Genomic DNA, 27,748 nt, shown 5'->3' on the forward strand with positions numbered 1-27,748 from the left:
CATGATTCCATTCCATATCTGTGGCGAGAAGTTGAGAGTGGGGTGCGAGTGTGATCGATCGGAGGCAGTAGCTGCTTTAGAGAGTGGAAGCATCTAGTTTCAGTGATGGAAGAGCTGCGGTCTGTCTGTCTAACCAGTGACGCTTGACATGAGAAGGATCAAACTAACTGCAGCAAACCGGCCGGCAAGAATGGAAGTTGACATGCACGCACATTGTTCTTCTCCATCTTCTGTCGATCGAGGAGAGAAAGAAAGGAAAGAGTGATGGCATTGGCAATGGCATCTGTGGCCAAGTGGAATGCAACCATGTAACTGACGGTTGCAAGAATAACTAAAGAGCCAGGAAGCCCGTTCTTTTGTGCTCCCTTTCTTATCCTGAAAATAAAAGACAGAAAAAGGGCGTAAGAATAATTGAGGGATCTTTCTTATCTGATACAATGCAAACAGCCTTGTCAGGAATCCGAGCCACTCGCTCGCTCGCTCGCCCGCGTTTCAGCATCGGCTTCAAGAACACTGCAGCGGCATATGCGTATGCTGCGTGCTGTCTGAAAACTCTTAAGATCGATGCTGAAGACGTCCTGTAGACTGACGCTGTTACTGTTAATTACCGGCTTACCGCGTGACCATGATCTACCCTAGGTAAAGACTGAAGAACGGGGTGTTGCATATTCTAATTGTTATTTAGCAGGATATAATAATGAAGCAATCAGTTGGATAATAATCAGACGCTAATTCATGGACTGATTTCGACTCATGGACAAGCTGACAATACTGTCAATTGACAGATCAATCGAATTGGGGGTCTAAATATCTTTGAGTCAATTCAACATCTTTCGTTAACGTTAACGGAGGGAGCACTAGAGAGGTAATCGGTCACTGGTGTGTTGCTGCTGAAAACAGCAGCCGTCGGTTTTGTGTCAAAAACAAACTGTCGACATCAGCTTGCGCTCTCTTCTTATCTGGCACCTACAACAATAGAAAACTCCATGTCAGACCAGACCATATATCTTATTTCTATGTCAGCATAACAACTGTTATCTGACCCAAATCGATAACTACGTGCCTACAAACATGCACACTAATTTTTCTTTTCTTTTCTTTTCTTTTTTTGCTTCATAGAAGACACTATTGAATCGTGGCTCCCTCACGGCCTCAAGTGCATATGCGCTTGACAATTTTTCATTTTTTTTTTGACAATCAAGTATCGTCCATTCCACCTAGCCAACCGTAACTGTCAGTCTGAAAGCCTGAAACATGCTTAAAAACAAAAGAAAAAAAAACAACTTTGCTTCAAATTTGTTAGGTCCAATATGTTGATTGTACTTATGAGGGGGGAAAAAGAACAAATGGTAACCAAAATCAAAAGGGGATTTGGACACTAGAGGACAGGAGGAAAAGAAAAGAAAAAGGCAAAAAGGAAAGGAAATGGATTCACATTCACAGGCCGTTGGATCCTGAGTTCCTGACGCGGCAAGGCAGTTGAGTTTGCCTGGTCCGCCGTTTGTGCCCTCCCGTGCGCCGGGGGAGGGGAAGGGAAACGGCGACGAAGCGAGGTCCATCCACGTGCGCGCTCGCCGGCGCCCGCCGCGTCCACATCGGGGCGGACGGCAGGCAATGGACGCCGTCGATCGGCTTCCCTGTCTGTCTTGTCCATCACGCGCATCTCACCATTTCCATCTCATCACCTATAAATAAAGGCACCCCAGTTGCCAACGCTGCAGATAGGCTGAGACAGCTTCAACGACTCCCCTCCTCTGTCCTCTCCTCTTCTCTCCCAGTGGTCAGCAGAGATAATCAGCTAGCTCCGGCGAGGTCGGCCGAGCAGAGGATCGGAGGTCAGGGGAGCAGAGCAGAGGAACGATGTCGTGCCTGGGCCGCGCGGCGGTGCCGGTGAAGCGGGTGTGGCGGGGTCTCAGCGCGCGGCTCCGGCTCCGGCGAGCCACCGGTAAGTCGTCATCGTCGTCGTCGAGCTACTACACGGCGATGGACCCCGACGGCGAGGCTGACGGTGTGGGTGCTGCAGGTCTGGGGCGGCTGCGGAAGGAGGTGCGCACGTGCGAGTACAGCGACGTGCACGTCATGTGGGAGATGCTCAGCAGCAGCAGCAGCAGCAAGAGCGCCGGAGGTGGGGGAGGAGCCATGGACAGCGCCACCGCCGCCGCCGGGAAGGGCTCGAGGCGGCCAAGGGTCGGGAGGAAGGCCGCCGTCGCTTGGAGGAGCCTCGCCTCCTACTGCTGCGCGCTCTGATCATCCGAGTTGCTCGTCGGATTCAGAGTTTCAGACAGAGAAGGGGTCCTCTGCTTCTTCTTCTTCTGCTGCCGCTGCTGCCGCCGCCGCCGCCTTGTTGATTAGAAGAACAGTTGATGAATCGATCGAGCGCCGCCATTGGAGGCAACCACACAATTTTGGGGACGCGGGGATTTCGTTTCAGATGAGATGAGGCAGTTGGATCCCCAAGTTCCAACTGCGTGCGTATATGGTATATAGTCATGTCAGAGCTGTACATACAGAGGCTTCTGTGATGTAATTTTGGTCCATGTCTGGTGCTAGCTATACGTGAGTGTAAAGGCCAATTTTGTCTCTGTCTCTGATGGTTGTTCTCGATCATCCGACAGACCAGTTCCTTGCTGCGGCTCTATGTTTCCATGTGTTGTTATGTACAAAGTTACAGTCTTGCGTAAATAAAAGATGATCGATCACATATTCACAATGATATCTGTGGGCAGAAGCTTGGCTATGTTGTTCAAGTGAAATGTTTCTTTTTTCTTTTTGAGGGCAGAATTCAGAGCCGTTTTCCACTGACGTGCTTGCGTTGAAGCTGTACTGTACACAGGGAGGCTGACCGATCGAGAGCAGAACTGTGATGGTATCCGATCATGGACTGGACAGCTCTAGATGAACGATGCATGGTTGGCCGTCAGTATCAGAGGCTGAAACCCGTATTATCCTAAGCATTGACAAACAGAGGGTTGGGAGGCGATTTCTGATGATGGAATATAATGGCGCGCTGAGCCTAGTCTAGTCTCAAAAAACAAAAACAAAAAAACAAAAGATCTCGGTCTCCAATAACACTCTGAACATACACGCAACGTCTTGGTCAGAAAAACCAGTGCGGCCGATCCATTGCCGACCGTTCAGAAATTCAACGCGGATGGCGAATGGACAGGGACTGCACGATGCTCAGTAGTCGGAGTACATCATCTATCCATCTGTTTGTTGTTGTCTTCATGTCTTTTGTGATGATCTGATATTAGAATATCGGATTGACCAAAGCTGACGTGAGCGAGCTGCTAACCCTGATCATGCATCAATGGTATCTCTGATGAACAAGCGAGCTGGTAACCACACAAGTAAAATACACCATCGATCACACACACCTTTTTTTTTTTGTTTGCTAACGGACGGCGAGAGATTTGCCGAATTTTTATTAGACGAAATGATCAAGCACATGTTTGTCTTGTCGACAGTTTTGCCGATGCGACTGGAGGTAAGTAATGCAGAGACAAGTTGGACAGACTGCAGAAGTGAAGCAGCATAAGCAAACCTCACAAGCTTATTAGAAGCTTCGAGAATTCATTAATCCTGCTGCATGGCGTACGTCAGCTAGCTGTTGCTGTCAGGTTGATGCATGTAACCATCAACCTCCGTGGGCAGCCGGGCCCGTCCCAACAGGTGGCCGGGTGCACGGCATTCACCGGTTCATTAGTTGCATGATGATCCATGTCCACATTTACCTCGAGTGATTGTCCTCTCTCTCTTCTTCTGCCAAGGAGGCGGCAGGCCCAAGACAAATGTGACCAACTGGAGCCCGACGATCGGCCCAAACAAAGATAGATAATGGGCCGTGACTGACACCGGTGGAGGAGCCCAGTGCCCAGCCAGGAACAGCAAGTGGGCCAGTACAGGCCGTGGAACGGCACCGGCGGCGTTCGGACGGACCGGTCACGCACAGTGATTCTGCTGTGCTAACACGCGTCGTGTGTGGTGTGTTACGGCCAAACCTCATGTGGTTTTGGTCTGGAATTAACGCACCCACGGCGCATTACCACATGCCAAGCATGTGACTTACGCCGCGTTAATAAACACAGTAAATTATTGGTGGCCTGGACGTGGACCATATATTCTTCGCATGCATGCATACGTACTGCAGCCAATATTGCACGTACGTACGTACGTACGTGCGTGCGTGCATGCATGGGTACGTCGCACTTATGATCGAGTATACAAAGACGGATACTCTGTCTGTACGCTTGACTGCAACCAATATTGTACGTATTTAACAGGTACACTCAGCTTCTACGAAGAATGCGTGCATGTGCATGGTACCTAGGCAGCTACGCTACTACGTACCTGGATCATCAGCAAGTACGGTATAAAGATGCTGTACTCCATCAGATATTCTTGGACACCTACGGGGAAGGCACGAAACAACCAACCGCATTCCACTGGTCTCAAATGCTGATTTTAGTGTGCACCAACGCCACGCGACCAAGAAGCTGAGTACAGTACAGTAAAACGCGATAGGTTAGAAAAGACACCGTGCAGTAACAAACGAAAGTATTCACGCTTCGATCAATCAATCAAATTAATTGATTGATAGAGAGTTTTAATATTGGAAGTGATTCGACATGATTGGTGATCTGATTGTTTCGGATTGATCGTGATCGATCATTAAACAATCAATCTATTTGATTGGTGGGACAATAGGCTCATAATTGGAAGTGTTTTTACGTGATAGGAAGGGACTTGGCGTGATTGATGATCTGATTGTTCGAAAGTTTAGACGAAGAGATTTTATTTTACTATTTCTTATTTATTAGAAGAAAAAGGTCAAAACGGATTTTTGAATCGGAGGCATATATATCTTGTACACATATTCGAAGCAGCGAAAAATCGAAAGGTATACGTACACTGATACACGCAGCAGAGCATAAATAGTAGCATCACTTCACCTAGGCTGTAGACATGCAAAGCCAAAGCTGCTACTCGTCATCGACGACCGTTGGTTTCAGTTGCTTCGGTTCCACACGGCCGCCCGGCAGCAAGGATGCCATCCGCAATGGTGGACGCCACCGTCGCCACGCCTCCGCTCGACACGACCTGCGGCCGCCACCGCCCCGCCACGCTCTCCAACTCCAATGCTGCCCGTGTCACCGCCGCGCTCTCCAATGCCAACGCCAATGCCGGCGTCGGCGCCGTCGCCGCGGTGCCCAAGTCCAAGTCCAAGTCCAAGTCCAAGATCGTCGCCTCCCGCTACCTCAGCCCCTCCTCCAAACCCACCTCCACCTTCTCCTCCGCGGAGTCCCCTGCACCGAGGACGCCAGCCTCCACCGAGCGGCCGCGTCCGGCGCAGACCAACGCCGTCTCCACAGATGCCGCGGCGTCCTGCGGGAGCGCCACCACGACGACGCGGACGCTTGCGGTCGCGTTCCAGAGCCCGACCTACTCCTTGGAGACCAGCAGCGCGAGGTCGTCCACGTCGCCCGCCGCGGTGCCGGCGGCCACGCCGGAGAAGAAGAGGTCCGGTACCTCAGGCACGGATGCGCGGGCCAAGGTGTCCGACGCGAGCCAGAACACGTACCGGTGGCCCGCGTCGGCGATCGCGCCGCCGTGCGGGCATGGCGGCCGCAGCGCGCTCGCCAAGAGCGCGGAGCACTCTGCTTCGAACAGGAAGGCGAGCGCCGCCGCCGCCGTCTTCAGCGCCGCGCGGTCGGCAGCGTTCCACGGGACGCCGCGGCGCGCGTCGGTGGACGGCGTGAACGAGTACCTGCTGGCTCTGACCTCCGACGACACGGAAACCTCGTCGTCGTCCGGCGGGTCCGGGAACGGCGGCGGCGCGCCCAGACGCAGCGTCTGCTCTGGGCCGCGCCCGTCGCCGAGGAGCGTCATCATGAGCTCCTCCGCGCGGTTCGCGCGGGACGCCATGGGGACGCGCTCCGAACGCTTCGCCTACCCGGCCACACCGTCGCCGTCACGCACCTCTGCAGCATCTCCATCGCCGGCGCCGGTGAAGAAGAAGAAGAAGTCATTGTTCAACGGGTTGCTGTCTTCGCCGTTCAGCAGGCCGTCGCCGAGCAAGCCGGTGGCGAGTTCGTTCGGGAGGACGGCGAGTCAATCCCCGGCCCGGCGGTCCGCCGAGGCGCCTGGCTCTGCCGCGAACATGCAGGGCAGGGCTTCTTCTGCCGGTCGCGGCTTCGATGGTGACACGAAGTTGAAGCCACCTCCGGCGGTTAAGTCCGAGGAGGAGCACCAACTGAGGCTACTCTACACCCAGCATTTGCAATGGCGGCTCGTGAATGCGCAGGCTGGAACTACGCTTTCTTTGCAGAGCACGGCTGCAGAGGTGAGTGACTGAGTAAGCCTCTCTGTTCCGTCAGAAACGTACAGTGGATGGTGGACAAAACTTGAGACTAAGCTGAAAATTATTCAGAGTAATGTACTGAAGACTGTTTTCTCACCTTCAGTCATAAAGCTAATCATCCCCATGTTCATTACAGAAAACCTTAAGTGGTGCATGGATTGCCATCCTGAGGATGCGCAAATCGGTCGCCATTAGAAAGATGCAGCTACAGTTGCTTCGGACCAACTGCAAACTCATGGCAGTTCTAAGAGGGCAGGTAAGAAATTCCTGTTGATCTAACTAGAGTAATGCAATTTTTGGCAGTTGAGCATGAGCAGAGTAGTACACTAGTCACTAGGTCATTTGGAGACAGATTTCCTGACTGTCCAAATGATTAGCACATGGATCTTTATTACATCTGTTGTGAAGTACTAGATAAAATCAGATCATAAGATCACTAATGATATGGACTTATGGCGTTGTACTGGCTTGCGAACTTGAATGTCACGATTTGGCTCATAAGTACTACTTAGATAAGCTTTAATGCTAGCTTAAAGTCTAAAGCTAGTACACCCTGTTTTGCCCTTCGGACCTGCACGAGCAACTAGTTACTTTAAGACACAAAAGTAATCTTTTGAGTACACGTTCTTTTGGTAAAATCTGATAAACTTACAATATGCAGATGAAATACCTGGAAGAATGGTCGTTTTTGGAGAGGGATCATGCTCATTGTTTATCTGGAACAACACAGGCCCTGAATGCTACCATCCTTCGCCTTCCTGTCTCCAATGGAGCAATGGCTAGTATATCATAAAAACAATGATTTTTTTTACCACATTGCTTCAAATCAAAATATTAAGACTTCATATTTGCAGGCAGATATTCAAGGGATAAAAAAAGCTCTTAGCGCTGCAATTGATGTCATGCATCCTATAGGAAACTCAACAAGTGCTCAACTGCCTAAGGTGCTGATTTTTGTACATGAATTCTCTTGCTAGTTTTCTTGGAACCATGTAACATTTGCACAATGCTACCACATTTTCTGCAGTTAGCCCGGACGAATGTGTTGGCGTCCCAGCTCTCCAGAGTATTCATTCAAGAACACATTCTAATAGCGCAGTGCAGAGACTTGCTGTCCACACTAGCATCAATGCACGTAAGCAGTACATCCAGACGGATAGAATCGGTTTTAGTCTGCCAGTATTGTTGATGTTCTCACCGCTCTTTAATGTTGCTGGAACAGGTGAAGTACAGCAGCCTACAAGGGCAAAGGATACAGATAAACCAAAGGAGTCAGCATTTTCAGTAGCCTTCATGCAACATTTCCCAGTCTCCAACTCCAGAATGCAACTGTGGTTGGTAAAAATGAAGCTTTGTTAAGTGCAGCAGTAACAGTTATTCAGTTAGGAACAATGTATTGCTTTGTTAAGCTTTGTTCATGCATTTACAGCCTGAAGATGAAGGGGACGCTGGCACATTTACAGCCTTATTATCAGTAGTAGCACGAATCCTAACAAGGCGTAGACTTGTCTCACTGACAAGCCTTTTCTTTCTGAATTCTAATACTCAATGACATGGTAGCTGATAGAAGATTCAGATGGCAGTTGTTCTATCTCACCAGCAAGGCAGCAAATGATTAGTAAACAGAAAAGTCAGATAAAATGAGTACCTTCTTAAAAAGGAACACACACAAGAGCTGTGTATCGATAATTGAGAAGAGAGACACAACACACAAGATACAAAGTATGGCAAACTGGCAATACACATGTCTGAAAGCCATTTAATTTGTCTGAAACAACAGACAAGAAAATGAAAATAACCAATGCTAATATAACAGCAAGCAACCATCTAAAATTCTAAATACATAGCACAAGAAAGAACTAAACCAAAACTGCAAAACGGGAGTCCGGCCACTCCAGCATTCTTCCAGGCACGCACTTGAGTATATAAAACCACTAAAGCATACAACAGAGACAAATTGCGATTATGTAACAGTTTACAAAATGAAGAACTCTGCAGGACAATATGAGGTTCGAGCAAGTATGGATAATTCTGGAATAAAGATGTAGAGCTTTCCTGGAATCTGCAAGTTCGAAAGTAAACAAGCTCAGTAACGATATATATATGTGACTAGACATAAGACATACTTTGATTTTTCCCTTAAAAGATGTTGTTCCTAAGTACATAGATTTTTTTTTGCAAAACATGACGTTCTTCTATGGAAAAGGATTTTGGAAAATTGCCACTTTCAAATGCAATAAATCTGTAGTATACAAAATGCAATACTGTAAAGTTGCAGAGATAGTCACGCAACTTACATTTCACGCACTTTCCACTTTCCACTCGTAGTTGCCTTGAGCAGGCAAACTAGAGAAGCCACCGTTGCCATGAACGTACATGTGCCCCTCTGTCAGCTTCTTCTTCTTCTTCTTCTTCAATCTCGTGATGGTTCACAGGATTTTGTGTATCGTTAGTGTGAGGCTGGTCAGGCTGAAGACCTTGCGCTTGGTCTTGATGTGCCTTTTGCCCTTCTACATTTTGTGTATTTCCTCTTCTTCTTGCACGAAGGTTAGACGAAGCTTCTTCTTCTTCTTCTTCAATCTCGTGATGGTTCACAAGATTTTGTGCATCTTCAGTGTGAGGCTGGTCAGGCTGAAGACCTTGCGCTTGCTCTTGATGTGGCTGCTGCCCTTCTGCATTTTCTATGTTGTTGGGGATCACAATCCTTGGACCCCTCTCCAGGATACCTGCGTGGGTGAGCAACGCCCACAGGTGTGTTATGAACTCCCCTCCTTTTGCAAGGCACTCGATGTGCTCCTTCACATTGTCTGATGGCGCGAGGTAGATCAGCATCTCCGCCCAGAAATCCGCCAGCACATTCCACCGGGTGCCCTCCTCCATTCCCTCCAGCTGCTTCCCCAGCCTCATGCCCTTGTGGAATATCTCCTCTTTATTTGATTCACAATTCTTTATTGATTCCTCTACAACTGCAATAAACACACGTGATGTGTCATAATGGTGCCCAGGAAGAAGCTTTGGTTCGCTCACCACAAGGTATGCACAGTATTTGGACAGTTTTGTGGCGACGTCGAGGTCACGCTGATTGAGGTCTCCCCTCGCCAGCCCCTCGCCATGTCAAGATGATCTGTGTCTGGTTCTCCTTTTGCTCCGAGCTGCCTGTGCCATAGTGCCTACATGCCCACAAGAGCTCATCTGCCCTGTGAGACCTCAGTGATGACTGCCCATTTGTTAGAACACCCTGGGTACATTCAAGAGACTGAACAAGTGCCTCCTTTACTTCTGCAGACAGCTCTACGGGTTTCCCAGGCTTGCAGGCACTCCGTCGAACAAGATGAATGACCTCAGAGTCTTCAATACACTACTAGAAAACTCGGTATTAATACCGGTTCGTAGGGTGCATATCTCCTAAAAATGTATTCGGGATTAATCCGTCGAGATAAAAGGGGGATCTTTTATCACGGGTCCCAAACCAGGATATAAGACCCCTTTTAGTCCCGGTTGGTATTATCAACCTGGAGAAAACGGTCGCCCCGCCAGGGGCTACCTCGCGCCCCTTTTATCCCGGTTGGTATTACCAACCGGGACTAAATGGTTTTGCAAATTTTTTTTTGCAAAAATAAAAAAATATCGGGGGGTCGCACATCGCAAGTCACGCGATTTTTTACGCAAAATATGCGCGTGCGCGATCTGTGAGATTCGAACCCATGACGCAAAGGCGACCATGAACAACAGGATGATAACAGTGAGCACCACAAATACCTCAATGTGGATCACTGTTACCCTGGCACCCTACCAAAGGTCATTTGCACAATTTGATAAGGTCACGTTCACATCCCCAAGATCAAGATGACCCTTTGCCCTCAAAGCGATGCAATAAGGCAGCTGCAATGGGTAGATGTACAGTAAGGTAATATTAATAACGCCAAAATGATGGGGCACCCATCACCATTTTGGCATGGTGGTAGATCGCAGCTATGCTGTTATTGAGGTCATGGCTTTAGAAGAGCTTATATTAATTTTGGTTCTGTTGGTAAAAGTAATCAATTCTAAATATTAGATAAAAGCATAAATGACAGGGACACCTATTAGGTATAGATGCATAGTGGTAGCATAAGGAAATTTTTTTTAGAAGGACGGGAAAGGAGTCTTTAGGCTAATTATCTCGAAGGTATAAACAATGGACCTTGATTTCTATATAAACCCTATTAATGGTAGTTAACAAGGTTGTGATATCAGAAAGAAATAACTGTTTTGGGCACTAAAGTGGCATCCCAAATGTATCTCTCCTTATTTTCCCATATGTTCTCTTTCATCTCCGTGAGCAATCAAGCACAGCACTGGCAGCTCTCTCCTTTCTCTTTTCCTCCCAAATCCGGGCGGAGTACACCAGTGCCACGTTAGCTTGGGGAAATCACGAAGTTTTTTTTGGAGAAATCAACACACCTCAGTCAATTTTGAAATAATTTTGACAACAGTATTTATCAGAAAGAGGTCTTCCTAGTTTCATGCTAAAGCCTCCATAATTAACATATACAATTTATTTATTCTACATACGGAAGATGATGGCTTTGGTTATAGAATCCAAGAACAAGTACAACTAGAACAACCTCCCTCATCTTGATGCCAAGCTGGACAGCAAAAAGTCTTTGTATTCTACTAGATGAATGAAACGAAAAGATGAGACGTAGTACAGCCACGTCCAATTCAGTGAAATCATACGAGCAAACTAAAATCCGATATGATCTGGATATTATACCAACTGTTTCCCTATGCTATCGTTTGGCTGAATCTATTGAGGCCACCAGGACATGGACCTGGAGTGATGTTAATATCTTGGAGCCTGATGTTAACATCACTTTAGAGTTGATCTCCACCGACTCGGTCCAACAACCGAGTCGGACCCTATCTCGCGCCTTGATCGGGGGCGCACAACCAACTCATGATTCCCACTCGTTGCTGCAAATGATCCTGTCCAGAATGCCAGCGTGGGTAAGCAATGCCCACAAATGTGTGATAAACTCCCTCCGTTTGCCAGGCATTTGACATGCGCCTTCACATTATCCAATGGCGCGAGGTAGAGCAACATCATATCTCGGCCTAGAAAATCTGCCAGCACCTTCCACTGGGTGCCCTCCAGTTGCTTGATCTCCTCCCCAATGAGCCCAAAGGCCCATCGAGACCCTGATCCGCGCCCTGATCGGGGGCACCCACCCTAGCATTGGGTGGTAGGCTCCTGTCGCGCTGCGCTATATAAACAGGGTGGGGACCATGGCTCGGCTCACGAGGTTCGCCGCTGCCAGCCGCCCCACCGACACACCTACCGATCTAGGTTTTGCGCAGTAGCGATGGGAAGCATCACCGCCGCCACGCCGGCGACTCGACACGACACTGCGCGTCGCTGCCTTGCGCAGACTTCCCCACGTGAACGTGAGATGGCCAGCAGTTCTGCTGCTACCACCCCTAGGGGTGAAGGTACCCCTACCCCTCTCTCTCTATTGCTCTCGGTTGACACCAGAAACCTCAAGACCTTCATGTTGATTGTAATCCTGACTAGATATGCATTTAGAGATCTTAGGCATGCACAATTCCCCAGCCTCACTGTACGCCGTCATACAGTTGATGCTTCCCAGGGCCATGACAAATGGGAAAAGACATGCCCGAAGCAGTTCGCTCGCCGCAAACAGAAGGAGATGACCGAGCAAAACCAAGTGTGTCGATCAGCAGAGGCCAGAGGGGGGTTTATGGTTTATACATTCACCATCTGCTGGCACAGTTGATCTTGATTCATGGAGGGACGACAGGTTCTGCCTGGTATCAGCCTTAATTAATAAAGAATTATGAGATCCTGAACTAAATACGCAAGGGGAAAAAAATAGATTTGACTATGAGCGATGCCATATATTCTGAACTACATAATACTATGTGACAACAGACAACAAGCTTGCCGAGGACAATCCTAACCAAATCGACTAAGCAAAGGAGTGATAGACAGCTGACAAAGTGACAAGCATAAAGCATACCTTGAACAGAGGCATACCGTCGAATCGGGCGCGGATCCATCAAGTGGAGATGAGCACCACCACCAGGCCCTGGACTCTGGAGTGCTTGTGCTTAACTAATTATTAGCTCCATCCATCTGTGCAAATGGCCGTCCAATAATTTTTCCTGGTCGCAACTGGCCAAGGAAGAAGGAACCCTGCCTGCATCAGAAAATCAGACGACGACGCACGAGAAGATGCATTCCAAACAGCCATAGGAATACGCAATTTAAAATGACCCTCCACGAGGACGACTATGCCTCGTTCGTAGGAGCATCATGGTGTGAGAGTGAGCTGGGTGCTCTCCGGGAAAGAGACACGGTTGCAGGGCGAGGCATCCGGGTTAAAAGAAGCACGCATATGAGAGTTGTTTATCATTCATCAAGCAGAGAGCAAATGATACAAAGTGCGGCAATACACACGACCAGGGGTATTTTGTCTGAAACAAGTTGACGAATACATGAAAAGAACCAATAATGATATATAGTACAGCGGCAAGCACTGTGAGAAACAGATGGCCAAGGCCTCAATGGTAGAGGTCAACAACACCAGCATCCTTCCAATTAGACTTGCAGTAATAAGAAGTCACTAAAGCACACCAGGACAACAATTATATATCTTGAACAATTAAAAAAGTGAACAAGTGGCAGGTCAATATCAGCATAAGTGATCAGGGCTTGCTGAAAGTTTCCTTTGATGAGAATCTGCAAGTTCAAAAGTAAACTATTATGAGTTATGACTAAGGTGAAGATGGGTTGAACCCATTTTTGAAATTGAGTACCGCTTAAATTTCAGTACCTGAGTTCGAATAATGCAACCAGCAGGATCTGTGAAGTGCCCAATATAAATTTCAATGACTGACACAGAGCAATTTAATGATAGCAACAATACTCACTATTATGATCAAATCACTATGATCTCATTGGGAGCTCCTTCCACAATCCGCACTGGACTTTCCTGTTGAAGGACCATGCATCCCTATTGCTGAAAAACAATATCATCATTAGCTAAGACAATTCCATTGATTGGAGCACAAAAGCCTATATAATACTATTTGGAACATATGTTGATAGAGAGAGAGGACTTACGTTGGACGCGATGCTGGTTGATTCCCTCCATTATTTTCTATGTCGGCGATGTCGCTTTGACCCCTGTCCAGGATGCCAGCGTGGGTGAGCAACGCCCACAGGTGTGTTATGAACTCCCCTCCTTTTGCCAGGCACTCGACGTGCTCCTTCACATTGTCTGATGGCGCGAGGTAGAGCAGCATCTCTGCCCAAAATCCCGCCAGCACCTCCCAACAACGGTCAGCGTGCACATTCTTGAGCTGCTCCCCCAGCTTTAGGCCCTTGCGGTAAATCGTCTCCTCATCCCCAGCATCCCTCAATGCTTCTTGTGCAACCACCGTAAAAGCGAGCCATGTATCGTAGTGGTGACCCGGGAGAAGCTTTGGTGCAAAAGCCACCAAGTATGCACAATATTTGGACAGTCTTGTGGCGACCTCATAATGTTCATTGGTACCTGATGCTGATAATTCCTTGTCGCAGTAGCATGTTGCGATGTGCCAGGTCAGAATAACACACACCTGGTTCTCCTTCTGCTGCAAGGACACCGAGCCGAGCTCGAGGCCTTGGCGAAGCTCGAGGCTGCAAGCCCACAATAGCTCATATGCCCCGCTGGACGACAGTGATAACGCCCCGTTTGTCAGCTTATTACCATGGCGATGGGTGCGTTCAAGGGACTGGACAAGTGCCTTCTTTACTGCTGCAAGCAACTCTGCAGGTTCACCAGGCTTCCAGACGACACTCCATACGTGACGTGGTACAGCTGGACGACGCACCATACGCTCCGTAAATGGATTAAGCTTGAATGGATTGGAGAATAGCCCCTTTAGAAATACATTCCAGGGCTTGACCATGAACTTGGTAAGCTTGGATTGACTAGAGAAGTTGCTCACTGATTCAAGCAACGAATACTGCTCGAGCTTTTGCTCGTGTACTGACCAGCGGCAGGTTGACACCCACATACCAATGGTGACAAGAATCTCTTTAAGCCCCATGCAGCGGCGCTACCCTTCTGATACGCTGGCAAGCAAAAGATACCCTGCCCCAAATGGTCGTCGGGTAGTACATCACCTGCACCACTTGAAGGAAAGAGATGCACACAAGTATAGCTACGGTGAGATAAACATCAGCTGCTGTGGTGTCCACAATGACAGACCCCTCCATCCCTTCAGAAGGAGGCCGCAGCAGGCCTCGAGCCGTCAGGAAGGCTGTTACGACCGTTAAGGTCGCTGAGACCAGTGGCAGCACATATTGCGTACATAAATTTCCATAATAAATGGCAGCATACTTGGTGAAGAAGAAGTCATACATAAAAGCCAGCTCAATCTCAATCACCTTGAAAATCCAGTCATAGTCGATTGCGGCGCTGGCCCCTCCATCGTCATTCTCCTTCTTCTTCTTGGCGAGCAGCCCCTTGAAGACAAGATCACGTGTCTTGGGCTGCGATGATTCACCGCACTCAAACCCGAAGAAACGTCTCCGTAACAGATGGAAAAGGGAGAAGGAAAGGCATGCATCCTTAAGATCAGGGCTTAGATCGTCGTTTCGCCACACCTTGTCTAGGTCAATGATGATTGGATCAGAAGGGCCTCTAATTCTGAACCGCGTTTCATACTTTCCAATATATGTAGAAATAGGATCCACGGTGCACTCCACGAGGTAATGGTAACCTGTCATGGTGGCTGGATCCTAATCTTCTCCGCTAATGGTGTGCTCATGATACATGTAATCAGCAACCATTTTATTCAACAACCATGATTCGCTTGCCATTCGACATGCCGCTAACCTTTGCGCAAAATACACGGCTGCGACGGCCAACAGAGAAGTAAGCGGGAGCACTCTGAAAATTAAATAACCTTACCGCCTCCTGGCATCCCCTGAAATGTTTTTTCCTTTCGGTTGGATGCTTCAGTTGGTGGATATCAACAGTAATTCGTTGGTTCCTGCATCTATCATGTGTAATGGCCTACATGCCTGATCCGGCCGACCAACCCACCAGTGAAATTTGCCCTTAGTAGCTTTCCTTCGGTTCTCCTCCCGAAAGGGAAAGAATTCCTGGTGTCTCAGTTCTCCAGAATTGCCCCACCAGACCAAAGCTATCCAACAAGACCTAGCTTGTTGGTTCTACTGTTTCGGTAGTTCAGAGGGTTGATTCCCATGTAGGCAAAAACAAGAATTCTTGTTCATCATGAGAGTAAAAAGAATAATTGAGGCATCCGGGTAAAAATAAGCACGCATGAGAGCTGTTTATCATTCATCAAGCAGAGAACAAATGATACAAAGTGCGGCAATACACACGGCCAGGGGTATTTTGTCTCAAACAAGTTGACGAATACATGAAAAGAACCAATAATGATATATAGTACAGCCGCAAGCATTGACCAAAGTACATGAGAAATAAATGGCCAAAGGCCTCAATGGTAGGAGATCAACAACACCGGCATCCTTCCCATCAGACTTGCAGTAATAACAAGTCACTAAAGCATACCAGGATAACAATTATCTTGAACAATTAAAAAAATGAAGAAGTGGCAGGGCAATATCAGCATAAGTGATCAGGGCTTGCTGAAAGTTTCCTTGGATGAGAATAACAGAGCTTTCCTAGAATCTGCAAGTTCAAAAGTAAATTATTATGAGTTATGACTAAGGCGAAGATGGGTTGGACCCATTTTTGACATTGAGTAGCGCTTATATTTCAGTATCTATTATTTTTTCAATGACTGACACAGAGCAATTTAATGATAGCAACAATACTCACTATTATGATCACTATGATCTCATCGCGAGCTCGTTCCACAATCCGCACAAGACTTTCCTGTTGAAGGACCATCCCTGTTGCTGAAAAACAAGATCATCATTAGCTAAGACAATTCCATTGATTGGAGCACCGAAGCCTATATAATACTATTTGGAACATATGTTGAGAGAGAGAGAGAGACTTACGTTGGACGCGATGCTGGTTGATTTCCTCCATTATTTTCTATGTCGGCGACGTCGCTTTGACCCCTGTCCAGGATGCCAGCGTGGGTGAGCAATGCCCACAAGTGCGTTATAAACTCCCCTCCTTTTGCCAGGCACTCGACGTGCTCCTTCACATTGTTTGATGGCGCGAGGTAGAGCAGCATCTCCGCCCAAAATCCCGCCAGCACCTCCCAGCAATGGTCAGCCTGCATATTCTTGAGCTGCTCCCCCAGCCTTAGGCCCTTGCGGTAAATCGTCTCCTCATCCCCAGCTTCTTGTGACTGCTGCTGCTTCAATGCTTCTTCTGCAACCAGCATAAAAGCAATCCATGTATCGTAGTGGTGACCCGGGAGAAGCTTTGGTGCAAAAGCCACCAAGTATGCACAGTATTTGGACAGTCTTGTGGCGACCTCATAATGCTCATTGGTGATGGCACTACCTGATGCTGAAAATTCCCTGTCGCAGTAGCATGTTGAGATGTGCCAGGTCAGAATAACACACACCTGGTTCTCCTTCTGCTGCAAGGACACCGAGCCGAGCTCGAGGCCTTGGCGAAGCTCGAGGCTGCAAGCCCACAATAGCTCATATGCCCCGCTGGACGACAGTGATAACGCCCCGTTTGTCAGCTTATTACCATGGCGATGGGTGCGTTCAAGGGACTGGACAAGTGCCTTCTTTACTGCTGCAACCAACTCTGCAGGTTCACCAGGCTTCCGGATGATGCTCCGTACGTGATTTGGTATGACTCGGCCTTGTAGGACAAAACCTTCCATCACTGAAAGCCAAAATAGAAATGCATTCTGGAGAATGACCAGGAACTTGGTAAGCTTGGATTGACTAGAGAAGTTGCTCAGTGATTCAAGCAACGAATACTGCCCGAGCTTTTGCTCGTGGTGGTGCCAGCGGCAGGATGACACCCACAGACCAATTTTGACAAGAAAATCTTTAAGCCCCATGCAGCAGCCTTTCCTTTTGATGCGCTGGCAAGCAAAAGATACCCTGCCCCAAATGGTCGTCGGGTAGTACATCACCTGCACCACTTGAAGGAAAGAGATGCACACAAGTATAGCTACGGTGAGATAAACATCAGCTGCTGTGGTGTCCACGATGACAGACCCCTCCATCCCTTTAGGAGGAGGCCGCAGTCGGCCTCCAGCCGTCAGGAAGGCTATTACGACCGTTAAGATCGCTGAGACCAGTTGCAGCACATATCGCGCCATAGAACGACTTCCATAATAAATGGCAGCATACATGGTGAAGAAGAAGTCATACATAAAAGCCAGCTCAATCTCAATCACCTTGAAAACCCAATCATAGTCGATTGCGGCGCTGGCCCCTCCATCGTCATTCTCTTCCTCCTTCTTCTTGGCGAGCAGCCCCTTGAAGACAAGATCACGTGTCTTGGGCTGCGATGATTCACCGCACTCAAACCCGAAGAAACGTCTCCGTAACAGATGGAAAAGGGAGAAGGAAAGGCATGCATCCTTAAGATCAGGGCTTAGATCATCGTTTCGCCACACCTTGTCTAGGTCAATGATATCTGGATCAGAAGGGTCACTTCTAAAATGTGTTACGTACTTTCCATCACCAATAATATACGCACGACCAGTATATGCGCGGTACAGCCTGCACTCCACGAGGTAATGGTAACCTGTCATAGTGGCTGGATCGTAATCTTCTCTGCTTATGGTGTGCTCCTGATACATGTAGTCAGCAATCACTTTATTCAATAACCATGATTCGCTTGCCATTCGACATGCCCCTAATCTTTGTATAAAATACGTGGCAGCGACGCCCACAAGACAAATAAGCGGGAAGAATCTGACACCAAGAAAACCACTAGGTTTATCTGGATCCAGTGTAGTTGGAATAATCAAGCCCACGTATAGGTACCCGAGAAAACACTGGTAGAGCTGTCTCATGAGCTGGCTGTTGTCGGTGAGACTATAAGCTGTGATAGAGTCAGCACAACCAAAGAGGATGTACAGGGATATTGCCCACATTGAGTACATGCCGCTCTTTATGGCCGAAGACTGTATTGAACCTAGTGTGTATGACACCAGGGAGGGGGACAAGGTGTATGCAGCCAAGACACCTTTCTGGATGAAGAAGTTTCTGCTCCGACGTCGACGGGACCCACAGGCGATAAGGAATAACTGCAGGAAGACAACCACTACTACGAGTACCTCAATTCGGATCACCGTTCCCCTAGGGCTCTTCCACAAGTCCTTAGTGCGGTTGGACAATAACATCAATGTGGCATTTGCATCACTAATATGATCAATGTTCCTCAACGCGAAGTAGTACTCATGAAGCTGCAACGAGCCAAATAAAGCACTCATATAATTAAAGCCTAGAGCCAAATAATAATTAATGTCGACTACAATGGGTCACAGCTAGGATGGACCCTAAATACATTCCCAAACAGTTGGGTCCTCTCAGAACAGCAGCGCAACGGAGGCTGTGAGACCTCGAGTATCATATATGCATAAAGAGGAAAGCAAAGAGCTGACCTATTGGAGATGCTCCCCATCCGGTCTCTTTGGGTCTAAATGTACTAACTTTGATCCCTTATATAAAGTCTGTGAGGATATATCCATCCACAATCTCTAGTGTAGCACTTTGACTAATAGTATCTAACAAGCTATATTGCTTCAAATAGAAAGAGCTACTTGTAACACAATGCGTTTTGGTTCATGATAAAGGCACTAAAAATTGATCAAAATCTGTTTGCTTTAATTGTGTGCAAACAACCTCCCTTTTAAAATTTCAGGAATTTGAAACTTGCACCAGACGACACCATGTGAATTTTTTGGTGTTTTGAACCTTTTTTACTGATATTTTGGTGGCCCCAAAGTCTATATCCAATGTTGCAACCCATTTGAAACTTATCTAAATCAAAACCATAAAAAGAATACCCCTTTTCTTTTCCTAAAAATATATGCCAGCACCTCGTCCCCATTTTCCATGGCCCCTTTCCCATGGCCGAACATGGCCTGACAGTTCGCCACTGTGGCAGCACGCTCGTCAGCTCCGCCACACGTGTCACTAATGCCGCTGCTCACCTAACATGACTAATCCCCTAATTATGTTGTTTGGTTTAGCGAGTAATAGAATTCAAGGCCAATAAACCGCCTTCAGCTCTAGACCGTAAACCGGTGCATCCGTCAAGGGCTCCAAGCCAACAAGAGCTGCTTGCTATGCGACGAGAAAGATTTTTTTTTTCTAGAATACGCAGGAGAGCTGCGCATCATTCCATTAAGAAGAGATAAAAGTACTAATACAACTCGGGCCTATACCGGGCACACGCACACGGTCAGTAGATCAAAGGGCCGATTACACGATGCTGGAGCTACAAAAAATAAGACCTTAAGGCCTAACGTCACTGACTCACAAAACACCAACCCACACTATGGAGGCAGTGTGCCCCGGCCATGAACCAGGCCGCCGCTTCCTCCGCGACTGCATCTGCTAGCTGCTGCGGTGTCTGTTGAGTGTTTCCGGCGAAGACCCGATTATTGCGCTCTTTCCAAATGAGCCAGGAGACTAAGGTGAAAGTGGAGTCGAGTCCTCGCTTCCTAGCGCCATGAAATCCTCGTCTCCGGAGCAACCACCAGTCCAATAATGAAGATCCGGCGGCTGGCAAGGATGAGGCATTTCCCGTCAGTTGATCAACTACGTGCCATACCTGCTGCGTGTAACTGCAGGTTGCAAGCAGGTGATCGGAGGTCTCAGGCTCCTGGCAACATAAACAGCAGTCGTCCCAGTTTTGCAACCCATGTTTCTTACGACGAGCCGATGTCCAAAGCCGCTGCCTTGTAGCAAGCCACATGAAGAGTTTAACTCGGAGGGGAGCCCAAGCTCGCCAGATACATCGAAAGGCCGGAGATTGAACAGACCCCACGAAGAAGAAATTGTATGCTGACTTTGCCGAGTATGAGCCTGACTTCTCCCAACGCCACACTATCCTGTCCACAACCCCTTCCTGGAGCTGGACGTTGGATACAGCATGCCATAACTGGACATATTGTGAAATTGCAGCCACAGTTAGTGTCCCGACGATGTCCCGGATCCAACTTTTCGCCATGAGAGAAGCCCCCACTGTTCTTGTTCTTCTGATGTGAGGCTTAACCATTAGGCACAGGTCAGGAGCTAGAGTGCAAGGAGATAGGGTGTCCAGCCACTGATCTTCCCAGAAAAGTGCGGTGTTCCCGCTGCCCAGTTGCACCCGGGTGGAGATCTGGAAGGCTTTTTGCAAAGTGCTGCTCTTATCCAGGGTGTTGGCCAGGTATTTCCAAGGCCGCCGGTCATCGGTCCTTTTGAACCACAGCCAGCGCAATCGCAGAGCCACCGATGCCCGACGGAGGTCTTGGATTCCTAGACCCCCCATTGTTTTAGGACGGCAGGCAATTGGCCAGGTCACAGGGCATTGCCCTCCATTGGCAGTCGGCTTACCAGCCCACAGGAATCCTTTTTGGAGTTTGTCAATTTCATGGAATACCCAAGCTGGAATGTCAAGAGAAATAAGATTATAGGTGCAGGTGGCCGTCAGGACCGATTGGACCACAGTCATTCTCCCCGCCTTGTTCATAAGCTGTGCCTTCCAGTTTGGAATTTTGCTGGCCACCTTATCAATCAAGGGCTGGAACTGATTCTTCCTAAGGCGCCGCACCGACAGGGGCATACCAAGGTATTGTATAGGAAATCCTACAACTTGAGCTGGAAAAATGCCTCTGATTCTCTCTACTTGCTGGTCACTGCATGCAATTGGGGCAATGGAGCACTTCTGCAGATTTGTGCGGAGTCCAGAAGCATTACCAAAAAAATCCAGAATCCCTCTGATGGCAATAGCATCCTGAACCACAGGCCTAGCGAAAATGATCACATCATCAGCATACAAGGAGCACTGATGACAAATGGTGCTGTCTACTGGAGGGGCGAGGACTCCCAGATCAGCTGCCCTCCTGAGGAGCCGGTGCAGAACCTCCATGACAAGTATGAAAAGCATCGGCGAAAGGGGGTCGCCTTGCCTCAGCCCTCTAGCATTATCAATTAGTCGACCGGGGGAGCCGTTGAGCAGCACTCTGGTGGTGGCCGAAGACAGCAGGACAGATATCCAGTCCCTCCATTTAGTCCCAAAGCCCCTCGCTTGGAGGACTTGCAGAAGGAATGGCCAGCACACCGTGTCAAAAGCTTTAGAGATATCAAGCTTGATTAGCATACTTGGCTTTCTTTTTCTGTGTAGAGTTTTCGCAGCAAGCTCAACAAACTTGAAATTATCATGGATGGATCTTCCCTTGACAAAAGCGCTCTGATTAACATCCACCAGATTGTGAAGCTCCTTACTAAGGCGGTTAGCAAGCAACTTCGCCACTATCTTCGCAAAGCTATGCACCAGGCTGATAGGCCTGTAGTCAGCAGGTGAGGTGGCGTCCTGTTTTTTCGGTATAAGGGTGATTAGTGAGCTGTTCAACCGGCCAAACTGGATACAAGCCCCATGGTAGAGCGCGTCAAAGCATGCAAGGACGTCTCGCTTGATCACCGGCCAGGCCGCTCTATAGAACTCCGCAGTGAAGCCATCCGGCCCGGGGGCACGCTCTTTAGGTAACTCAACAATGGTTCTCCATATCTCCTGTTCAGGGAATGGAGCTTCCAGGGGATCAAGGTCCAGTGGCAGCAATCCTAGTGAAACAAGATCGATGGCTTCAGTTCTGGACGAAGGTGTTCCAAGGATCATCGTGAAATAGTTGAATAGGAGTAGCTCCTTTTCATCATGTGTGATAGCAGTGACACCGTTGTGCTCAAGTCTAGCTATATGTTTCTTCCTCGTGCGGTGACTGGCATGTAAGTGGAATAATTTAGTGTTGGCGTCACCCTCTTTTAGGAAGAGAAGCCTGGACCGTTGGCGTGCAATGGTGCGCTCGAGGGAAGAGAGGCCAAGGACTTTGCATTTGAGCTGACTCCTTAAATGGGCTTCCTCTTGTGATAGGAGCCTGATCTCCTGCGCCCGGTCCAGCCACAGGATCAGAGCTCTGGCAATCATGAGCTGTACTTTGACATCGCCCACTTTCCTACTACTCCACTGCTGCAACGCCATGGAGGTCCGCTTGAGCTTCTGGTCAAGGGAGATGAACGGGTCGTTCGTGGCCGTCGGCCCACCCCAGGCCCCCTGGACAGCTTCAAGGAATCCCGGCATCCGAACCCATCACGGTTCAAAGTGAAAACGACGCTTGGGGAGATAGCTGGTGTTGGACGCCAATAAAAGTGGGCAATGATCAGAGATGTCCGTCGATAGAGCCTGGAGCATTGCAAAACAATAGCAAACTTCCCAATCCACTGACACTAGAACACGATCAAGCTGTGCCATAACCGGGGTTTGTCGCTCATTACTCCATGTGTATCTTCTGCCCTGGAGGTAGATCTCCTTCAGGTTGACATCATCCACGAAACGCCGGAAGCGACCGATATTGCGACGATTAATGTTGGAGGTGCTTTTCTCCGTTGCTCGCAAAATGAGGTTGAAGTCCCCTACAACGAGCCACCTAGACGAGGCCAGAGAGTGAACTAAGCGCAGCTCCTCGAGGAATTCAACTTTGTCCTGGCTGAGGTCCGTAGACGTTAGTCAGTGTCCAAGGCATGTCATGGCCTTGAATTAGAGCTGAAATGGTTAAGGAGTGGCGTCCCCCATGCAAACGCACACAAGAAACATCTGGGCTTTTGCAGGCGATCAGGATGCCCCCTCTGGTTCCTTCAGCCGGTAGATAATCGAACCACGAGAAGGAGCTGCCCAGCATTCCAGCAACAATGAAAGGTGAGATTACACTCATTTTAGTCTCCTGAATACATACGATTGACGCCATCGAGTCGGACACCACAGAGCGTAGAGCTTCACGACGGGAACGTGCGTTCCGGCCGCGGACGTTCCACACCAGCATATTTATATTTGCAACTTCCATTAGAAAGCGCAGCCACAGTCAGCAGGGTACAACAGCAGCGTTAGACGCTGATCACCCCAGATTGGCTCACAAGGTGCATTAGCTGGGCGTCAGTGAGGCCGTTAGCCATCGGTAGGATGTCGCGAAGCGCAGCAAAATGCTGGGGCTGCATAGAGGAAGACAGGAACTTGTCGAAATTGCGGGGAGTGGCGCAGTTGTCGTCAGCATCCTGGGACAGAACACACAACTTCTTCATGGCGAGGATCTCGCCCTTGCGGGATGGGCGGACTGCAACATTGAGGGGTTTGGTGGCGAGCCGGTTGCTACGGCGGGGCGTCTCTTTAGTGACGAGCGGCACCGCTTGGATCAGGGGGCGTTCCGCCAGCGGGGGATCCAGGGGCAATCGAACACTATGGAGGAAGGCCTCAGTTCTCTCCCGCACCACCAAGGAGGAAGAGGGGGACGGTGGTGACTCTAGCTAAGGTTCCGGAGGTGTAGTCATCACCTGCGTCGGCGGCACCTGCTCAGACGAAGAGGGGTCCGCCGGCAACCCCTGCGAGCGACGGGGACGTCTGGAATACGTGCAGGGAGGGGTTGGGTGCTCCCAGGCCTGCAGAACTCCAATCTCATCCAAGCCAGGCGACTGGTCCCTCGGCAACAGAGACACAATGGTAGTTTCGAGCAACATTGGATCATCACGAGGCGGAGGCGAAGAAGACGGAATGGCCGGGAACAGATCGGGTGTGAGGTCAGCCGAAGGGCGCCTCCCAAGGCGACCTGACCCCCGATGCTCACATCCCTGCGGTGCCACAGCGACAGGGCGTGGCGGCGAAGAGTCCTGGCAATGCACCGGACGGGGCATAGCCGAGGCGGCGAGGGTGATCACGGGGTGGCCAGACGCGTCCACACAGGGGTCAGACCCGCCAAGTAGAGGTACCGACGGGCGGACGAGTGGCTGGGGTCGAGGAGAGGCCACCGCCGAGCGCGCCGTCACAGGGGCGTCGGGCCGCCGCAGCGTCTGGGACGGCGGCGGCGCCGAAGAGACACGCCTGGAGCAGGAACCCGAAGCAGCGACATCTTCACCGCTGAAGAAGGAGCCGTCCTCGAATCCTTGCCGCGTGGGGAAACCGTGCAGCCGCGGTCCGACCCCGTCCCCTCCAGGGGCGTACCGGTCGGGGTCACCATCACGATCAGACCCCCCATCGCTGGACGGGGGTGAAGGGGATGGTGTCGGCGAGCGCGAGCGGAAATCCGCGACATGGCGAAGCCGGATGACGATGTCATAAAAAAGTCCTTTCTTCTGCCGTAGGTAAGGCGGAGGGTTCCCCCAAATACTCTGCATCATCGGGTCGTCATAAGAGACTTGCTGTTCATGCTCTACAATCCAGAGCCTACAACGCTTCGGGATACGGGCCAGGTCGTCAGTCCATCCCTGCACCTTCATCACCCGCAGGTTCAGCCCGTCACCGGGAGCAGACGCCACCTGCTCCACCCAGCAACCAGGAGCAAGGATTTTCCTAGCTGTGCGGGCGCACCAAGCGTGCGCAGGGATGCCATCCAGCTCTAGAGACACACGAAAGAGGCAAGAGCCGGCGTTCGCCCGGACCAGCCGCGTCCAGGGGCGGAGGGAGAAACGGAGATCGCCAACCTGCACAAACCGCGCATCCATAGCCGCGTCTCTGGCGCGCTGCGACGTGAAGGAGACCAGGAAACTCTCAGGCCAGAATTGGCGCACCGAGAAGTTGTCCGACCCAGCCACCGGCAATTCAGCGATCGCGCGGCGAAAGCCCTCAATTGGCAAATCCGCCGGGGCACCTGGAGCCGCCGCCAATAGAGAAAACCGAAGGCGCTCCTCCTCCGCATCCATGGCAGCATCTCTGGATAGGAAGCAGGTGACTTCCCCTGGGCGGCAATCCGGGTGACCGGGAGGGAAGTCGTCGATGAGGAGCTCGTTGGCGATGTCATCTTCCGAGGGGGTACCGGAACCCGACGGCCCTTCGCGAAGCGGGGGCCGCGGCGGGTTCAGCTGCAGCGATGACGTGGTCAGGGAGCCACGCGGGTGAGAGGTAGCATTGCCACCCCCTGCCACCGACCGGGGGGCCGGGGCGCCCGCCGAGCGTGTACCAAGGTGAAGCGGTGAGGGAGTGCGCCTGCCAGCGTCGCGCCCGCGAGGCGTCGGAGGGGAATCCCGACGGGCACGCACAAAGCGGCGCTCGTCCCCAACGATGGAGGAGGCGGAGCTGGCCGGGCTGCGCGGCCGCTTGCAGTCGCGGGCGAGGTGCCAGAACCCGTGACACCGGAAGCAACGGATGGGGCGACGACATTGGGCAATGAGGTGGCTGAAGGAGAGGCAGTTGAGGCAGCGACCATTAAGCTCCGGCGGGATGCCCTTCGCCGCAGGTCGAGGATTGAGGGCCTCCAAGAACTGGCGCTGCGCTCGGCGTTGACGCCGACGCCTCCTAGACCGGGTGCGGCGACTCTCCGCCGTAGTCCAGCCCTCGTCCGCCGCAGCATCGGAGGGGGGCAGAGGAGCGGCCGCAGATCAAACAGCCGGGGGGGCTCGGTCTCTTGGAGGGGGCCCGGGGGCCACAGAGGTCTGGCCGCGGCGCCCAAGGGGGCGGCGGCCGGCACCTCGCGGCCCCGGGGCGACGACCCCTGCCGGGGGAAGGAGGCACGGGGGAGGCGCGAGCTTGAAGGTGGGGTGGGATGGGGGAGGAGCCTTGACTGGTGGAGGGGGCGGCGGGCTGGATAGGAGGATGTCGCGGTAGGACGGCCGCGGGGAGCCTCCGTAGGAGGACGAGTCAGATCCGGACTCATCCCGCCAGCGGACCTGCTTGCCCCGACCGCCGGATGTCCCCCCGGGGAAGAAGGGTTCCGCGCAGGGGGAGAGCTTTCGGGATGGGGAGGGGGATCCTCCCAAAGTGGGGCTGGTGGTCACCGGTACCGGAGTGGCCGCCGGTGAGGGGTGGTCGTGGGGACCGGGGGCGGAGCTCAGCGGGGAGCGCGGGGAGCGGAGCGGAGCGAGAGCCATCCCTTCGTCAGCACCTGGGAGTTCCGCCGCGGGGTCTCGTCTAGTGGTGTTCTCCGACGAGAAAGATGAGACAAGGAAAAATGTTTACAAGAAATTGATGATTCAGTTCGTGAAGGAACTTGGTGCATTCTTAACATGGTTTGGCACTACATATGCTCGACCTAAAGGCTAACCTCAAACTTTACACGCACTACGCCAAAAACAATTTGTGCTAGCACGTCAAAATTAGCGTGCTGATAGGTGGAATTAGCACTTGGCAGCATAAAGGTGACCGGAGCCGTCATGCTAGTGCCTGCCAGCACAGCCCACTGCATCTCTCCAACGGGCGAAACCTCCGGTCTTATCTTTATTTCGCCCTCCAGTCTTACCTTTATCTCTCCATCCTTATCTCCAGGCGATGGGCGAAACCGGGCGGCCGGTGGGTTAGGCCCGGGCGTGGCTTCGACGGGTGGCGGCTGCGGCCGGTGGGACGCGGCTTCGGCGGGTGGCGACCGGTGGACGCGACTTCGACGGGCGGCCGGTGGGCGCGGCTTCGGCAGAAATCCTTCAGCGGTGGGCGGCTTCGGTGGATGGGTGCGGCTTCGACGAGCGGGCGGGCGTCGAGCTGTGCGGGGGGCCTGCGGGCGAGCGCCGACGGCTGACGGCGGTGACGAGTAGGGGCAGTAGCGGGACGGCCGACGAGCTGCGCAAGGGCCTGCGGGCGAGCGCCGGCGACCATCAGGCGGGGACGGGCAAAGGCAGCGGCGGGGAGGCTGGCGAGCTACGCGGGGGACCGGCGGGCAAGCGCCGGAGGCCGGCGGGCAGTGACGAGCAGAGGCACCGGCAGGGAGGTCGGCGAGCTGGCAGAGGCAGCGGCAGGGAGGCCGGCAAGCTGCATGGTGGGCCTGCGGGCGAGCGTCGGCAGCCCGCGAGCTGGGGGGGGGGGGGGGGGGGGGGGGGGGCCTCGGGATCTCTGTTCACGTTTTGCACCTGTGCTATACTGCTAGGGGGGGTCCTTTTCGTTACAAAAATGTTTTTTTCGGGGTTGGGTATTTACTAGTGTGCAAATTTTTTTTACCAAAGTATTTTGAGTTTTTAGTCATTTGACACATCACTGTTCCTACTCCTTTTTTATGTTTCTTAAAAAAACAAAAACAAATGGGAAGTTTTTATTTCCCAATGCAAGTGTTGATTTTTTCAGTTCAAATCAAATGTTCCAAGGAGGCCCCATTTTAAATGACTCAGTTAAATGAGAAACCATAAAGTACAGGATATTGTTGACCAGATTGATAAGGAGCACAGCTAACTACTTGCCCCCTCCAACACAACAGCCTTAACTTTTGTTATCTCATGCTTTAAAAGTTATACCATTTTAACTC

General features: G+C 50.8%; 4 protein-coding genes across 7 annotated transcripts in view; 2 read left to right on the plus strand and 2 right to left on the minus strand.

Annotated features, from left to right (window-relative positions):
- The first annotated feature begins 1,723 nt into the window (after positions 1–1,723).
- Positions 1,724–2,713, plus strand: LOC101778707. 2 transcript variants are annotated; one of them, XM_004955287.2, is made up of 2 exons: positions 1,724–1,945; positions 2,024–2,713. In XM_004955287.2, exons 1-2 carry the CDS (start codon positions 1,861–1,863, stop codon positions 2,245–2,247), a joined length of 309 nt encoding a protein of 102 aa, XP_004955344.1. In that variant the 5' UTR covers positions 1,724–1,860; the 3' UTR covers positions 2,248–2,713. The 2 variants fall into 2 exon arrangements, with proteins under 2 accessions (XP_004955344.1, XP_012698918.1); XM_012843464.2 differs by having other exon boundaries at positions 1,724–2,713.
- A 2,223-nt stretch (positions 2,714–4,936) lies between these two features.
- LOC101767668 (protein SNOWY COTYLEDON 3) lies at positions 4,937–7,943 on the plus strand. Of its 2 annotated transcripts, XM_022823958.1 has the most exons (7): positions 4,937–6,343; positions 6,498–6,617; positions 7,023–7,139; positions 7,216–7,305; positions 7,389–7,496; positions 7,584–7,695; positions 7,791–7,943. In XM_022823958.1, exons 1-6 carry the CDS (start codon positions 5,048–5,050, stop codon positions 7,647–7,649), a joined length of 1,797 nt encoding a protein of 598 aa, XP_022679693.1. In that variant the 5' UTR covers positions 4,937–5,047; the 3' UTR covers positions 7,650–7,695; positions 7,791–7,943. The 2 variants fall into 2 exon arrangements, with proteins under 2 accessions (XP_022679693.1, XP_012698917.1); XM_012843463.2 differs by lacking the exon at positions 7,791–7,943 and having other exon boundaries at positions 7,584–7,783.
- A 7,741-nt stretch (positions 7,944–15,684) lies between these two features.
- Positions 15,685–27,748, minus strand: part of LOC105913856 — a 13,022-nt gene continuing 958 nt past the window's right edge. The window contains exons 2-4 of one of the 2 annotated variants that reach the window (XM_012843926.2): positions 16,407–18,121; positions 16,222–16,301; positions 15,685–16,071 (exon numbers count right to left, since the gene is read on the minus strand). In XM_012843926.2, the coding sequence (XP_012699380.2) occupies positions 16,241–16,301; positions 16,407–18,121 (1,776 nt within the window). In that variant the 3' untranslated portion in view covers positions 15,685–16,071; positions 16,222–16,240. Of the gene's footprint in view, positions 16,072–16,221; positions 16,302–16,406; positions 18,740–27,748 lie in introns of both variants that reach the window. The other variant, XM_022823987.1, reaches the window with a different exon arrangement.
- On the minus strand, positions 23,819–25,477 carry LOC111256262 (leucine-rich repeat extensin-like protein 5). Its single transcript, XM_022823988.1, has one exon. The coding sequence runs from the start codon at positions 25,224–25,226 to the stop codon at positions 23,838–23,840; it is 1,389 nt and encodes a 462-aa protein (XP_022679723.1). The 5' UTR covers positions 25,227–25,477; the 3' UTR covers positions 23,819–23,837.

This window comes from Setaria italica, chromosome II, assembly GCF_000263155.2.
Source record: "Setaria italica strain Yugu1 chromosome II, Setaria_italica_v2.0, whole genome shotgun sequence".
Taxonomy (NCBI): Eukaryota; Viridiplantae; Streptophyta; class Magnoliopsida; order Poales; family Poaceae; genus Setaria; species Setaria italica.